This window comes from Tachyglossus aculeatus, chromosome 2, assembly GCF_015852505.1.
Source record: "Tachyglossus aculeatus isolate mTacAcu1 chromosome 2, mTacAcu1.pri, whole genome shotgun sequence".
Lineage (NCBI taxonomy): Eukaryota > Metazoa > Chordata > Mammalia > Monotremata > Tachyglossidae > Tachyglossus > Tachyglossus aculeatus.
This window is the reverse complement of record NC_052067.1, coordinates 170,095,440-170,112,219: the sequence shown is the minus strand read 5'-3', so window position 1 is coordinate 170,112,219 and position 16,780 is coordinate 170,095,440. Positions and strand designations below refer to the sequence as shown.

Below are 16,780 nucleotides of genomic sequence, written 5' to 3'. Positions count from 1 at the left end.
GTTCTGCAATCAATAAATGCAATTGAATGAATGAATGCAAGCACTTAATGGACGCCATAATGATTACTATCCTCATAATCAATATTACCTTCATCTTCATCCTCCATCTGAGCCTTGGCTTCTCTCGAGTACATCGCCCTTCGGAGAGTTTTCCGTTCTAGAGTCGTTTGGTCCTCTTCCATGTCCTGGGTTAGACGAAGAGTTAGCAATCGTGAAAACATCATTGTAACTCAAAATCAATCAATCAATCGTATTTATTGAGCGCTTACTGTGTGCAGAGCACTGTACTAAGCGCTTGGGAAGTACAAGTTGCCAACATATAGAGACGGTCCCTACCCAACAGTGGGAGTCAAAACTCAAAATGGCCCAGAAAATAGAGGAGCGGCACAGCCTGGGAGTCAATGGACCCAAGCTCTCATCCGGGCTCTGCCACTTGTGTGCTGCTGTGTGACCTTGGGCAAGTCGCTTCACTTCTCTGGGCCTCGGTTCCCTCATCCGTAATACAGGGATGAAGCGTGTGAGCCCCATGAAGGACAAGGGCTGTGTCCAATCTGATAACCTTGTATCTATCTCAGCGCTTAGAATAATAATAATAGAATTATGATGGTATTTGTTAAGCGCTTACTATGTGCAAAGCACTGTTCTAAGTGCTGAAGCAACGGTGCTTGAGGGATAGTAAGCGCTTAACAAACCGCTACCACATTTGTACACTCATTCATTCATTCAAGAAGCATTCATTCATTAGAGAAGCAGCGTGGGCTCAGTGGAAAGAGCCCGGGCTTTGGAGTCAGAGGTCATGGGTTCAAATCCCGGCTCTGCCAACTGTCAGCTGTGTGACTTTGGGCAAGTCACTTCACTTCTCTGGGCCTCAGTTCCCTCATCTGTAAAATGGGGATGAAGACTGGGAACCCCCCGTGGGACAACCTGATCACCTTGTAACCCCCCAGCGCTTAGAACAGTGCTTTGCACATAGTAAGCGCTTAATAAATGCTATCATCATCATCATTCAATCGTATTTATTGAGCACTTACTGTGTGCAGAGCACTGGACTAAGCGCTTGGGAAGTCCAAGTTGGCAACATATAGAGACCGTCCCTATCCAACAGTGGGTTCACAGTCTAGAAGCCCTCATCCTCTCCCAACTGGATGACTGCATCAGCCTCCTCTCTCTTCTAGACCGTGAGCCCGCTGTTGGGTAGGGACCGTCCCTATAGGTTGCCAACTTGGACTTCCCAAGCGCTTAGTCCAGTGCTCTGCACACAGTAAGCGCTCAATAAATACGACAACGAATGAACGAATGACCTCCCATCCTCCTGTCTCTCCCCGCTTCACTCTGATGCCCAGATTATCTTTGTACAGAAATGCTCTGGGCATGTCACTCCCCTCCTCAAAAATCTCCAGTGGTTGCCTATCAAACTTCAATCAATCAATCAATCAATCAATCAATCGTATTTATTGAGCGCTTACTATGTGCAGAGCACTGTACTAAGCGCTTGGGAAGTACAAATTGGTAACACATAGAGACAGTCCCTACCCAACAGTGGGCTCCCAGTCTAAAAGGGGGAGACAGAGAACAGAACCAAACATACCAACAAAATAAAATAAATAGGATAGAAATGTACAAGTAAAATAAATAAATAAATAGAGTAATAAATATGTACAACCATATATACATATATACAGGTGCTGTGGGGAAGGGAAGGAGGTAAGATGGGGGGATGGAGGGGGGACGAGGGGGAGAGGAAGGAAGGGGCTCAGTCTGGGAAGGCCTCCTGGAGGAGGTGGGCTCTCAGCAGGGCCTTGAAGGGAGGAAGAGAGCTAGCTTGGCGGAGGGGCAGAGGGAGCAGGGCATTCCAGGCCCGGGGGAGGACGTGGGCCGGGGGTCGATGGCGGGACGGACGAGAACGAGGCCTAACGGTGAGGAGATTAGCGGCGGAGGAGCGGAGGGTGCGGGCTGGGCTGGAGAAGGAGAGAAGGGAGGGGAGGGAGGAGGGGGCCAGGGGATGGACAGCCTTGAAGCCCAGGGTGAGGAGTTTCTGCCTGATGCGCAGATTGATTGGTAGCCACTGGAGATTCTGGAGAAAAACTCCTCACTCTCAGCTTCAAGGCCGTCCATCCCCTGGCCCCCTCCTCCCTTCCCTCCCTTCTGTCCTTCTCCATCCCATCCCTCACCCTCCACTCCTCTGCCATCGCTCACCTCCTCACCGGGCCTCCTTCTCGCCCGTCCCGCCATCGACCCCCGGCCCACGTCATCCCCCGGGCCTGGAATGCCCTGCTCCCTCTGCCCATCCGCCAAACTCGCTCTCTTCCTCCCTTCAAGGCCCTACTGAGAGCTCCCCTCCTCCAGGAGGCCTTCCCACACTCAGCCCCCCTTTTCCTCATCTCCCACCTCCTCCCTGTCACCCCAACTCCCTCCCTCTGCTCCACCCCACTCCTCACCACACACATTTATTATATTTATTATTTATGCACGTATTATGAAGCAGCGTGCCTCAGTCGAAAGAGCCCGGACTTGGGAGTCAGAGGTCATGGGTTCTAATCCCGGCACCGCCACTTGTCAGCTGTGTGACTTTGGGCACCTCTATGGGCCTCAGTTCCCTCATCTGTAAAATGGGGATGAAGACTGTGAGCCCCACATGGGACCACCTGATCACCTTGTATCTCCCCCAGTGCTTAGAACAGTGCTTTGCACATAGTAAGCGCTTAATAAATGTCATCATTATCCAGCCCAAGCCCAAGCCCCGGCTTTGGAGTCAGAGGTCATGGTTTCAAATCTCCGCTCTGCCAACTGTCAGCTGTGCAACTTTGGGCAAGTCACTTAACTTCTCTGTGCCTCAGTTACCTCATCTGTAAAATGGGGATGAAGACTGTGAGCCCCAGGTGGGACAACCTGCTCACCTTGTATCTATCCCAGCGCTTAGAACAGTGCTTGGCACACAGTAAGTGCTTAACAAATACCAACATTATTATTATTATTATTATTAACAAATGCCATTATTATTATTAGTAGTAGTAGTAGTAGTAGTAGTATTAAAAAATACCTTAAAAAAGTCACATAACTCATCTTCTAGACTGTGAGCCTGTGAGCCCCACATGGGACAACCTGATCACCTTGTATCTCCCCCAGTGCTTAAAACAGTGCTTTGCCCATGGTAAGTGCTTAACAAATGTCATTATTATTATTATTATTATTATTAAAAATATCATAAAAAGTCACATAACTCATCTTCTAGACTGTGAGCCCACTGTTGGGTAGGGACCGTCTCGATATGTTGCCAACTTGTACTTCCCAAGGGCTTAGTACAGTGCTCTGCACACAGTAAGCGCTCAATAAATACAATTCATTGATTAGATTGTGAGCCCATTGTTGCCGACTTGCACTTCCCAAGCGCTTACTACAGTGCTCTGCATTCATTCATTCAATCGTATTTATTGAGGACTTACTGTGTGCAGAGCACTGTACTAAGCACTTGGGAAGTACAAGTTGGCAACAAATAGAGACGGTCCCTACCCAAGAGTAAGCACTCAATAAATATGACTGAATGAATCCGTGCCTCAGTTCCCTCATCTGTACAATGAGGATTAGAACTGTGAGCCCATGTGGGACACAGACCGTGTCCCACCTGACTATCTTCTTTCTACCCCAGCGCTTAGTACAGTGCCTGGCACGTAGCGAGCGCCGAATTGTACTTTCTAAGCACTTAGTCCGGTGCTCTGCCCACAGTAAGTGCTCAATAAATCATCATCATCATCATCAATCGGATTTATTGAGCGCTTACTGTGTACAGTGCTCTGCACACAGTAAGCGCTCAATAAATACGACTGAATGAATGAATAATAATGATGGTATTCGTGAAGCGCTTTCTATGTGCCGAGCACTGTTCTAAGCTCTGGGTTAGATATAAGGCTGGAATCAATCCATCAATCAGTTGTATTTATTGAGCGCTTACTGTGTTCAGAGCACCGTACTGAGCGCTTGGGAAGTAAAATCAATCAATCAATCAATCAGTTGTATTTACTGAGCACTTACTGTGCTCAGAGCACTGTACTAAGCGCTTGGGAAGTACAAGTTGGAAACATATAGAGACAGTCCCTACCCAACAGCAGGCTCACAGTCTAAAAGGGGGAGACAGAGAACGAAACCATACTAACAAAATAAAATAAATAGAAATGTACAAGTAAAATAAATAAATAAATAAATAGAATAATAAATATGGACAAACATATATACATATATACAGGTGCTGCAACATATAGAGACAGTCCCTACCCAACAGCGAGCTCACAGTCTAAAAGGGGGAGACAGAGAACGAAACCATACTACCAAAGTAAAAGAAATAGAATAGATATGTACAAGTAAAATAAATAAATAAATAGAGTAATAAATATGTACAAACATATATACATATATACAGGTGCTGCAACATATACAGTCCCTACCCAACAGCGGGCTCACAGTCTAAAAGGGGGAGACAGAGAACGAAACCATACTACCAAAATAAAAGAAATAGAATAGATATGTACAAGTAAAATAAATAAATAAATAGAGTAATAAATATGTACAAACATATATACATATATACAGGTGCTGCAACATATAGAGACAGTCCCTACCCAACAGCGGGCTCACAGTGTAAAAGGGGGAGACAGAGAACGAAACCATACTACCAAAATAAAAGAAATAGAATAGATATGTACAAGTAAAATAAATAGAGTAATAAATATGTACAAACATATATACATATATACAAGTGCTGCAACATATAGAGACAGTCCCTACCCAACAGCGGGCTCACAGTGTAAAAGGGGGAGACAGAGAACGAAACCATACTACCAAAATAAAATCAATAGAATAGATCATCATCATCATCATCAATCGCATTTATTGAGCGCTTACTATGTGCAGAGCACTGTACTAAGCACTTGGGAAGTACAAATTGGCAACATATAGAGACAGTCCCTACCCACCAGTGGGCTCACAGTCTAAAAGGGGGAGACAGAGAACAAAACCAAACATACTAACAAAATAAAATAAATAGAATAGATATGTACAAATAAAATAAATAGAGTAAAAAATATGTACAAACATATATACATATATACAGGTGCTGTGGGGAAGGGAAGGAGCTAAGATGGGGGGGATAGATATGTACAAGTAAAATAAATAAATAGAGTAATAAATATGTACAAACATATATACAGGTGCTGCAACATATAGAGACAGTCCCTACCCAACAGTGGGCTCCCAGTCTAGAAATGCCATCGCGATTATCATCATTCTGTCGAACAATTTCGCGATTTCTAGCAGCCACTTCGGGGCTAAATAGCGTGGAAATGATCTTTATTCCTGGCCGGCTTCACGGCCTTACTGATGCGTCCAGCCAACGAATTTCCTTTTCTCTCCAGATCTTTTTTTCAGATGAAATCAAATCATTCCACCATTTACGTCACCCTCGTCCGTATCTGTCACCTAAATCACCGCCAACGTGCCTGGGCTGGTCTCCCTTTGCAATCTATCATCATCATCATCATCATCATCAATCGTATTTATTGAGCGCTTACTATGTGCAGAGCACTGTACTAAGCGCTTGGGAAGTACAAATTGGCAACATATAGAGACAGTCCCTACCCAACAGTGGGCTTTCCTTTCCTTTCCTTCATTTTTCCCTCGTCGGCTGTGACGCCTTGTTCCTGAAGAAGCAGGGTGGCCTAGTGGCTAGAGCCCAGGCCTGGGACCCAGAGGGACCTGGATTCTAATCCCGGCTCCGCCGCTTGTCTGCTGTACGACGTTGGGCAAGTCACTTCACTTCTCTGTGCCTCAGCTACCTCATCTGTAAAATGGGGATGAAGACTGTGAGCCCCCCGTGGGACAACCCCATCACCTTGTATCCTCCCCAGTGCTTAGAACAGCACTTTGCACATAGTAGGTGCTTAGTAAATGCCATTATTATTATTATTATTATTATTTTTAATGGTATTTATTAAGCGCTTACTACGTGCAAAGCGCTGTTCTAAGCGCTGGGGAGGTTACAAGGTGATCGCTTGTCCCACGGGGGGCTCACAGTCTTCATCTCCCAAGTGCCTAGTAAGGTGCTTGGCACACAGTAACTGCTCGATAAATACCGTTTTTTAGGGCATTTGTTAAGTTCTTAAATGTGGCAGGCACTGTACTAAGCGCTGGGGTAGATACAGGATAATCAATCAATCGTATTTATTGAGCGTTTACTGTGTGCAGAGCAGTGTACTAAGCACTTAATTAGGTTGGACACAGTCCATGTCCCACGTGGGCTCAGAGATCTAATCCTCATTTTACAGATGAGGGAACTGAGGCCCAAAGAAGTGAAGTGACTTGCCCAAAGTCACACCAAGCGCTCAGTACAGTGCTCTGCACACAGTAAGCGCTCAATAAATACAATTGAATGAATGAATGAATTGGTGGAGCGGAATTCGAACCCATGACCTCTGACTCCAAAGCCCGGGCTCTTTCCACTGAGCCACGCTGCTCCCCGTGCCTCAGTTCCCTCATCTGGAAAATGGGGATTAAGACTCTGAGCCTCACGTGACTCCCAAGAGCCCGGGCTTGGGAGTCAGAGGTCATGGGTTTTAATCCCGGCTCCGCCACTTGTCAGCTGTGTGACTTTGGGCAAGTCACTTCACGTCTCTGGGCCTCGGTGACCTCATCTGGAAAATGGGGATGAAGACTGTGAGCCCCACGTGGGACAACCTGATGATCTCATCTCTACCCCAGCGCTTAGAACAGGGCTTGGCACATACTAAGCGCTTAACACACGTCATCATCATTATTATTATGAGAAGCAGTGTGGCTTGGTGGAAAGAGCCTGGGCTTGGGAGTCAGAGGTCATGGGTTCTAATCCCGGCTCCACCACTTGTCAGCTGTGTGACTTTGGGCAAGTCACTTCACCTTTCTGGGCCTCAGTTACCTCATCTGGAAAATCGGGATGAAGACTGTGAGCCCCATGTGGGACAACACGATTACCTTGTATCTACCCCAGCGCTGTGAACAGTGTGTGGCACATAGTAAGTGCTTAACAAATACCATTATTATTATTATTATTATTATTATTATTATTATTATTATTATTATTATTATTCCAATCCCGGCTCTGCCACTTGTCAGCTGTATGACTTTAGACAAGTCATTTTACTGCTCCGTGCCTCAGTTCCCTCACCTGGTAAATGGGGATTAAGACTGTGAGCCCCACATGGGACAACACAATTACCTTGTATCTACCCCAGCGCTGTGAACAGTGTGTGGCACATAGTAAGTGCTTAACAAATACCATTATTATTATTATTATTATTATTAGTAGTAGTAGTAGTAGTAGTAGTAGTAGTAGTAGTAGTAGTATTCCAATCCCAGCTCTGCCGCTTGTCTGCTGTATAACTTTGGACAAGTCATTTTACTGCTCGCTGCCTCAGTTCCCTCATCTGGTAAATGGGGATTAAGATTGTGAGCCCTTTTTGGGACAGGGACCGTGTACAACCCGATTAGCTTGTGTCGGCTCCAGCACTTACTACAGTGACTGGCACATTGTAAGCACTTAAAAAATACCATAAAAAAAGTCACGTAACTTCTCTGTGCCTCAGTTCCCTCATCTGTAAAATGAGGATTAATCTATGAGCCCACGTGGGACATGGACTGTGTCCAACCTGATTATCTTGTATCTACCCCAGTGCTTAGTACAGTGCCTGCCACATTTAAGAACTTAACAAATGCCCTAAAAAAACGGTATTTATCGAGCAGTTACTGTGTGCAAAGCACCTTACTAGGCACTTGGGAGAGTCAATACAACAGTTGGTGGACAGGTTTCCTTCCCACAGCGAGCTTACAGTCTAGAACAGGAGACTGACATTAATATAAATCAATCATTTACAAATAGAAATAAATGATTTACAGATATTTTTCACCTGCTCAGCTCTTCCAGGAGGCCTTCCCAGACTGAGCCCCCTCCTTTCTCTCCCCCCTCCGTCCCCCTCGTTTTACCTCCTTCCCTTCCCCACAGCACCTTTATATATGGATATATGTTTGTACAGATTTATTACTCTATTTATTTATTTTACTTGTACCTATCTATTCTATTTATTTTATTTGGTTAATATGTTTGGTTTTGTTCTCTGTCTCCCCCTTCTAGACTGTGAGCCCACTGTTGGGTAGGGACCGTCTCAATATGTTGCCGACTTGTACTTCCCAAGCGCTTAGTACAGTGCTCTGCACACAGTAAGCGCTCTCAATAACTAGAATTGAATGAATGAATATGTTGCTAACTTGTACTTCCCAAGCGCGCTTAGTACAGTGCTCTGCACACAGTAAGTGCTCAATAAATACGATGGAATGAATGAATGAATGAATGAATGAATGAATAGGATTGAATGAATATTTATTGAGCACTTACTAGGTGCAGAGCACTGAATTAAATGCTTGGGAGAGTATAATACCACAGAGTTGGCAGGCAACTTCCTTATACAAACCAAACTCACAGTCTAAAGGCCCGCATGGTGCTACCATGTAAAGAGGAGAGAATTATAATAATAATGATGGCATTTATTAAGCGCTTACTATGTGCAAAGCACTGTTCTAAGCGCTGGGAAGGTTACAAGGTGATCAGGTTGTCCCACGTGGGGCTCACAGTCTTCATCCCCATTTTACAGATGAGGTAAGTGAGGCACAGAGAATAATAATAATAATAATAATAATAATAATAATGATAGCATTTATTAGGTGCTTACTATGTGCAAATCACTGTTCGAAGCGCTGGGGAGATTACAAGGTGATCAGGTTGTCCCATGGTGGGCTCACAGTCTTAATCCCCATTTTCCGGCTGAGGTAACTGAGGCCCAGAGAATAATAATAATAATAATGGTGGTATTTGTTAAGCGCTTACTATGTGCAAAGCACTGTTCTAAGCGCTGGGGAGGTTACAAGGTGATCAGGTTGTCCCACGGGGGGCTCACAGTCTTAATCCCCATTTTCCAGATGAGGTAACTGAGGCACAGAGAATAATAATAATAATAATGGTGGTATTTGTTAAGCGCTTACTATGTGCAAAGCACTGTTCTAAGCGCTGGGGTGGCTACAAGGTGATCAGGTTGTCCCACTTGGGGCTCACAGTCTTAATCCCCATTTTACCGATGAGGTAACTGAGGCACAGAGAAGTTAAGTGTCTTGCCCAAGGTCACACAGCTGACAAGTGGCGGAGTGGGATTCGAACCCATGACCTCTGACTCCCAAGGCCTCTCTCTTTCCATTGAGCCACGCTGCTTCCCCATAGCCACACTGCGACTTGCCCAAAGTCACACAGCTGGCAATTGGCGGAGCTGGGATTCGAACCCATGACCTCTGCCTCCCAAGCCCGGGTTCTTTCCACTGAGCCACGCTGCTTCAATAAGTGACTTGCCCGAAGTCACCCAGCTGACAAGTGGCGGAGCCGGAATTTGAACCCATGACCTCTGACTCCGAAGCCCGGGCTCTTTCCACTGAGCCACGCTGCTTCTCTACCAGGAGCCTTAAAAACAATAATAACAATATTCGTTAATCAATCAATCAATCAATCGTATTTACTGAGTGCTTACTGTGTGCAGAGCACTAGACTAAGCGCTTGGGAAGTACAAGTTGGCAACATATAGAGACAGTCAATCAATCAATCATCTTTATTGAGCGCTTACTGTGTGCAGAGCACTGTACTAAGCGCTTGGGAAGTCCAAGTTGGCAACATATAGAGACGGTCCTTACCCAACAGTGGGCTCACAGTCTAAAAGGGGGTGCGGCCTAGCGGATAGGGTGGGGCCTGAGAGTCGGAAGGACCTGGGTTCTAATCCTCCCTCCGCCATTCCTCTGCTGGGTGACCTTGGGCAAGTCCCTTCGCTTTGGAGAAGCAGCGTGGCTTAGTGACTAGAGCGCCGGGCTAGGGGTCAGAAGGTCATCATCATCATCAATCGTATTTATTGAGCGCTTACTGTGTGCGGAGCACTGTACTAAGCGCTGGAGCACTGTGCTAAGCGCTTGGTTCTAATCCCAGCTCCAACATTGGGCAAGTCACTTGACTTCTCCGTATATTGCACATATTTATTACTCTATTTATTTATTTTATTTGTAAATATCTATTCTATTTATTTTATTTTGTTAGTATGTTTGGTTTTGTTCTCTGTCTCCCCCTTTTAGACTGTGAGCCCACTGGTGGGTAGGGACCGTCTCTATATGTTGCCAATTTGTACTTCCCAAGCGCTTAGTCCAGTGCTCTGCACATAGTAAGCGCTCAATAAATACGATTGATTGATTGATTCTCTGCGCCTCAGTTACCTCATCTGCAAACTGGGGATTAAGGATGCGAGCCCCGTGTGGGACAGGGGCCGTGTCCAACCTAACTTGTATCAACCCCAGTGCTTAGACCAGTGCGTAGCACATAGTAAGTGCTTAATAAGTACCATAATTATTATAATTATTCTCCTTCTTCTCTGGGCCTCAGTCCCCACCCAACAGCGGGCTCACAGTCTAACCGGGCACTGCGCTAAGCGTCGCGGTGGTTACAAGCCAACCGGGTTGGACTCAGTCCCTGTCCCACGTGGGGCTCGCCGTCTCCATCCCCATTTTCCAGATGAGGAAACTGAGGCCACAGCACCTGTATATATGTATATATGTTTGTACATATTTATTACTCTATTTATTTATTTTATTTGTACATATCTATTCTATTAATTTCATTTTGTTGGTATGTTTGGTTTTGTTCTCTGTCTCCCCCTTTTTGACTGTGAGCCCGCTGGTGAGTAGGGACCGTCTCTATATGTTGCCAACTTGTACTTCCCAAGCGCTTAGTCCAGTGCTCTGCACATAGTAAGCGCTCAATAAATACGATTGATTGATTGATTCTCTGCGCCTCAGTTACCTCATCTGCAAACTGGGGATTAAGGATGCGAGCCCCGTGTGGGACAGGGGCCGTGTCCAACCTAACTTGTATCAACCCCAGTGCTTAGACCAGTGCGTAGCACATAGTAAGTGCTTAATAAGTACCATAATTAATATAATTATTCTCCTTCTTCTCTGGCCTCAGTCCCTACCCAACAGCGGGCTCACAGTCTAACCGGGCACTGCGCTAAGCGTCGCGGTGGTTACAAGCCAACCGGGTCAGACCCAGTCCCTGTCCCACGTGGGGCTCGCCGTCTCCATCCCCATTTTCCAGATGAGGGAACTGAGGCCACAGCACCTGTATATATGTATATATGTTTGTACATATTTATTACTCTATTTATTTATTTATTTATTTATTTTACTTGGAACTGAGGCCACAGCACCTGTATATATGTATATATGTTTGTACATATTTATTACTCCATTTATTTATTTTACTTGTACATATCTATCCTATTTATTTTATTTTGTTAGTATGTTTGGTTTTGTTCTCTGTCTCCCCCTTTTAGACTGTGAGCCCACTGTTGGGTAGGGACTGTCTCTATATGTTGCCAACTTGGACTTCCCAAGCGCTTAGTACAGTGCTCTGCACATAGTAAGCGCTCAATTAATACGATTGATGATGAGGAGGAGGAGGATTAGAACCCGCGGCTTCGGACGGCCAGTCCCTGCTGCTCCTCTTACCTTTTCTAATTCCTGGTCTTGGCGATTCATGAGGGTTTTCCAGTGTTCGTACAGTTCCACATCCTTGTTCTGGATGTCCTTCAGGGTCCCTTCCCTCAGGACGCTTCCGTCCTTCATCGCGATGATCTGCAGAGAGCGGGGAGAAGCGCCAAAAGGTGTCAGAGAATCACCATCAAAATAAAGGCGCTTACTATGTGCCAGGCACTGTTCTAAGCGCCGGGGTACATACAAGCTAATCGGGTTGGACACGGTCCCTGTCCCCCGTGGGGCTCACGGTCTTCATCAATAAACACGATTGATTGATTGATTCATCCCCGTTTGACAGATGAGGGAACTGAAGCCCAGAGAATAATAATAATAACGATGATGATGGTATTTGTTAAGTGCTTACTATGTGCCGAGCACTGTTCTAAGCGCTGGGGCAGAGGTAAGGTCATCAGGTTGCCCCCCGTGGGGCTCACACTTTTAATCCCCATTTTGAAGATGAGGTCACTGAGGCGCAGAGAAGCAAAGTGGTTTGCCCAACGTCACACAGCAGACAAGGGGCGGAGGCAGGATTAGAACCCAGGTCCTCCTGATTCCCAGGCCCGGGATCTATTTACCGAGCCGTGCTAATAATTGTGAGCTTTTAGACTGTGAGCCCACTGTTGGGTAGGGACCGTCTCTCTATGTTGCCAATTTGTCATTCCCAAGCGCTTAGTACAGTGCTCTGCACACAGTAAGCGCTCAATAAATACGATTGATGATAATAATTGTGGTGTTTGTTAAGCGCTTACTATGGGCCACGCACTGTTCTAAGCGCCGGGGGGGGATACAAGGTGATCAAGTTGTCCCATACGGGGCTCCCAGTCTTCATCCCCATTTTCCAGATGAGGTCACTGAGGCCCAGAGAAGTGAAGTGACTTGCCCAAAGTCACACAGTTGACAACTGTTTGTTCTATTTATTTTATTTTGTTAATATGTTTTGTTTTGTTGTCTGTCTCCCCCTTCTAGACTGTGAGCCCACTGTCGGGTAGGGACCGTTTCTAGATGTTGCCAACTTGGACTTCCCAAGCGCTTAGTACAGTGCTCTGCACTCAGTAAGCGCTCAATACATACGATTGAATGAATGAATGAATGAACTGACAAGTGGCAGAGGCGGGATCAGAACCCACGACCTCTGACTCTCAAGCCCAGGCTCTTTCCACTGAGCCACAATTCTTCTCCATGAAGTGAAGTGAAGAGAAATGAAGTGACTGGCCTAGGGTCACGCAGTCGGAAAGTGGCGGAGTCGGGATTAGAACTCAGATCCTTCTGACTGCCAAGTCCGGGCTCGACCCACTAGGCCATGCTGTGGGGAGGCTGGGGAGGATCCAGGTGATTCGGTAGACTGTGAGCCCACTGTTGGGTAGGGACTGTCTCTATATGTTGCCAACTTGTACTTCCCAAGCGCTTAGTACAGTGCTCTGCGCATAGTAAGCGCTCAATAAATACGATTGATTGATTCGGTAGAGACATCTTGATCACGGGTTCTAATCCCAGCTCTGCCACTGTTTTTTTAATGGCATTTATTAAGCGCTTACTACGTGCAAAGCACTGTTCTAAGCGCTGGGGAGGTTACAAGGTGATCAGGTTGCCCCACGGGGGGCTCACAGTCTTCATCCCCATTTGACAGCTGAGGGAACCGAGGCACAGAGAAGTGAAGCGACTTGCCCAAAGTCACACAGCCGACAACTGGCGGAGCCGGGATTTGAACCCATGACCTCCGACTCCAAAGCCTGTGCTCTTTCCACTGAGTCATGCTGCTTCTCACTTGACTGCTGTGTGACCTTGGGCAAGTCACTTCGCTGCTCTGTGCCTCAGTTACCTCACCTGTAAAATGGGGATTGAGACCGTGAGCCCCAAGTAGGACAAGGGATTGTGTCCAGCCCGATTTGCTTGTATAAGAATAATAATGATGATGGCATTTGTTAGGCGCTTACTATGTGCCAAGCACTGTTTTAAACGCTGGGGGGATACAAGGTAATCAGGTTGTCTCACATGGCGCTCACAGTCTCAATCCCCATTTTACAGATGAGGTAACTGAGGCCCAGAGAAGTGAAGTGACTTGCCCAAAGCCACCCAGTTGACAAGTGGTGGAGGCGGGATTAGAACCCACGACCTCTGACTCCCAAGCCCGGGCTCTTTCCACTGAGCCACGCTGCTTCTCTTTATCAGGGTGTCCCACAGAGTGGCTCACAGTCTTCATCCCCATTTTCCAGATGAGGTAACGGAGGCCCAGAGAAGTGAAGCGACTTGCCCAAAGCCACCCAGCTGACAAGTGGCGGAGGCGGGATTGGAACCCATGACCTCTGCCTCGCAAGCCCGGGCTCTTGCCACTGAGCCACGCTGCTTCTCTAATCCCAGCTGTAACCACCCCAGCAATCAATCAATCATATTTATTGAGCGCTTACGGTGTGCAGAGCACTGTACTAAGCGCTTGGGAAGTCCAAGTTGGTAACATCTAGAGACGGTCCCTACCCAACAGTGGGCTCACAGTCTAGAAGGGGGAGACAGAGAACAAAACAAAACATATTAACAAAATAAAATAAATAGAATAGATACGGAGCACTTATGTGACTGGAACATAGTAAGTGCTAAACAGCTACTATCAATCAATCAATCGATCAATCAATCGTATTTATTGAGCGCTTACTATGTGCAGAGCACTGTACTAGCGCTTGGGAAGTACAAATTGGCAACACATAGAGACAGTCCCTACCCAACAGTGGGCTCACAGTCTAAAAGGGGGAGACAGAGAACAGAACCAAACATACCAACAAAATAAAATAAATAGGATAGAAATGTACAAGTAAAATAAATAAATAAATAGAGTAATAAATATGTACAACCATATATACATATATACAGGTGATTATTATTATTATTATTATTATTATTATTATTATTTTATCTCTCACCCAATCCGCGTGCGTTAGATATTGAAGCTTGTGGGTCACAAGCACCAGGGTTCTCTTGTCGTCCTGGAGAAACTTCAAGATTCCTTCCTGCATCAAATGATCGCTGAGGTGAATGTCTAAGGCCGAGAAGGGGTCGTCCTGATAGCCACGAAAGGCCGAAAGAAAGGATTGAATAGATGTTAGTAATAATAATACGGATAACAATAATAATAATAATAATAATAATAATGGCATTTGTTAAGCGCTTACTATGTGCCAAGATCATGCTCTATCCACTAGGCTATGCTGCTTCCATTCAATTCCCCTTGTTACCGAGAGAAAATGTCATTGCTAGAAGATACTTTGTACTTCCCAAGCGCTTAGTACAGTGCTCTGCACATAGTAAGCGCTCAATAAATACGATTGATGATGATGATGATGCCAAGCACTGTTCTAAGCGCTGGGGAGGTTACAAGGTGATCAGGTTGTCCCACGTGGGGCTCACAGTCTTAATCCCCATTTTACAGATGAGGGAACTGAGGCCCAGAGAAGTGAAGTGACTTGCCCAAAGTCACACAGCTGCCAGTTGGTGGAGCGGGGATTTGAACCCATGACCTCTGACTCCAAAGCCCGGGCTCTTTCCACTGAGCCACACTGCTTCTCTGATGGCATTTGTTAAGTAAGAGCTTACTATGTGCCAAGCACTGTTCTAAGCGCTGGGTAGATACAAGGTGATCAGGTTGTCCCATGTGGGGCTCACAGTCTTAATCCTCATTTTACAGATGAGGTTACTGAGGCCCAGAGAAGAGAAGTGACTTGCCCAAAGTCACACAGCTGACAGTTGGCGGAGCGGGGATTGGAACCCATGACCTCTGACTCCAAAGCCCGGGCTCTTTTCCACTGAGCCACGCTGCTTCTCTGGTATGGTATTTGTTAAGCGCTTACTATGTGCCAAGCACTGTTCTAAGCACTGGGGTAGATACAAGGTGAACAGGTTGTCCCACGGGGGGCTCACAGTCTTAATCCCCATTTTACAGATGAGGGAACTGAGGCCCAGAGAAGTGAAGTGACTTGCCCAAAGTCACACAGCTGACAGTTGGTGGAGCTGGGATTTGAACCCATGACCTCTGACTCCAAAGCCCGGGCTCTTTCCACTGAGCCACACTGCTTCTCTGATGGCATTTGTTAAGTAAGAGCTTACTATGTGCCAAGCACTGTTCTAAGCGCTGGGGTAGATACAAGGTGATCAGGTTGTCCCATGTGGGGCTCACAGTCTTAATCCCCATTTGACAGATGAGGTTACTGAGGCACAGAGAAGTGAAGTGACTTGCCCAAAGTCACACAGCTGACAATTGGTGGTGCCAATTGTGATGCCAATTTGTACTTCCCAAGCGCTTAGTACAGTGTTCTGCACATAGTAAGCGCTCAATAAATACGATTGATTGATTGATTGATTGATTGATTTGGAGTCAGAGGTCGTGGGTTCTAATCCCGCTTCTGCCACATGTCTGCTGTGTGACCTTAGGCAAGTCACTTAACTTCTCTGAGCCTCAGTTACCTCATCTGTAAAATGGGGATGAAGACTGTGAGCCCCACGTGGGGCAACTTGATCACCTTGTATCCCCCCCAGCGCTTAGAACAGTGCTTTGCACATAGTAAGCGCTTAATAAATACGATTGATGATGATAAATGCCATTGTCATTATTATCATTCCCTAGGCCTCAGTTGTCTCATCTGTAAAATGGGGATGAAGATTGTGAGCCCCTCATGGGACAACCTGATCACCTCGTATCCTCCCCAGTGCTTAGAGCAGTGCTTTGCACATAGTAAGCGCTTAACAAATACCAAAGTTATTATTATTATTATTAACCTCCCCAGCACTTAGAACAGTGCTTTGCACATAGTCAGCACGTAATAAATGCCATGCACATAGTGAGCGCTTAACAAATACCAAAGTTGTTATTATTATTATTATTATTAACCTCCCCAGCGCTTAGAACATTGCTTTGCACATAGTCAGTTCTTAATAAACACCATTATTATTATTATTATTATTATTATTATATATTATTATTATATTATGCCCAGAAAAGTGAAGTGACTTGCCCAAAGTCACACAGCTAAGTAGTGGAGCCGGGATTTGAACCCACGACCTCTGACTCCAAATAACAATAATAATGATGGCATTCATTAAGCGCTTACTGTGTGCAAAGCACTGCTCTAAGCACTGCGGAGGATACGAGGTGATCAGGTTG

General features: G+C 45.8%; 1 protein-coding gene across 1 annotated transcript in view; it reads right to left on the bottom strand.

Annotated features, from left to right (window-relative positions):
• ABCC9 (ATP binding cassette subfamily C member 9) overlaps positions 1-16,780 on the bottom strand; it is a 351,651-nt gene that overhangs the window by 150,905 nt on the left and 183,966 nt on the right. The window contains exons 21-23 of the mRNA XM_038765661.1: positions 14,547-14,684; positions 11,608-11,733; positions 89-185 (exon numbers count right to left, since the gene is read on the bottom strand). Coding sequence (XP_038621589.1) covers positions 89-185; positions 11,608-11,733; positions 14,547-14,684 — 361 coding nt within the window. The remainder of the gene's footprint in view (positions 1-88; positions 186-11,607; positions 11,734-14,546; positions 14,685-16,780) is intronic.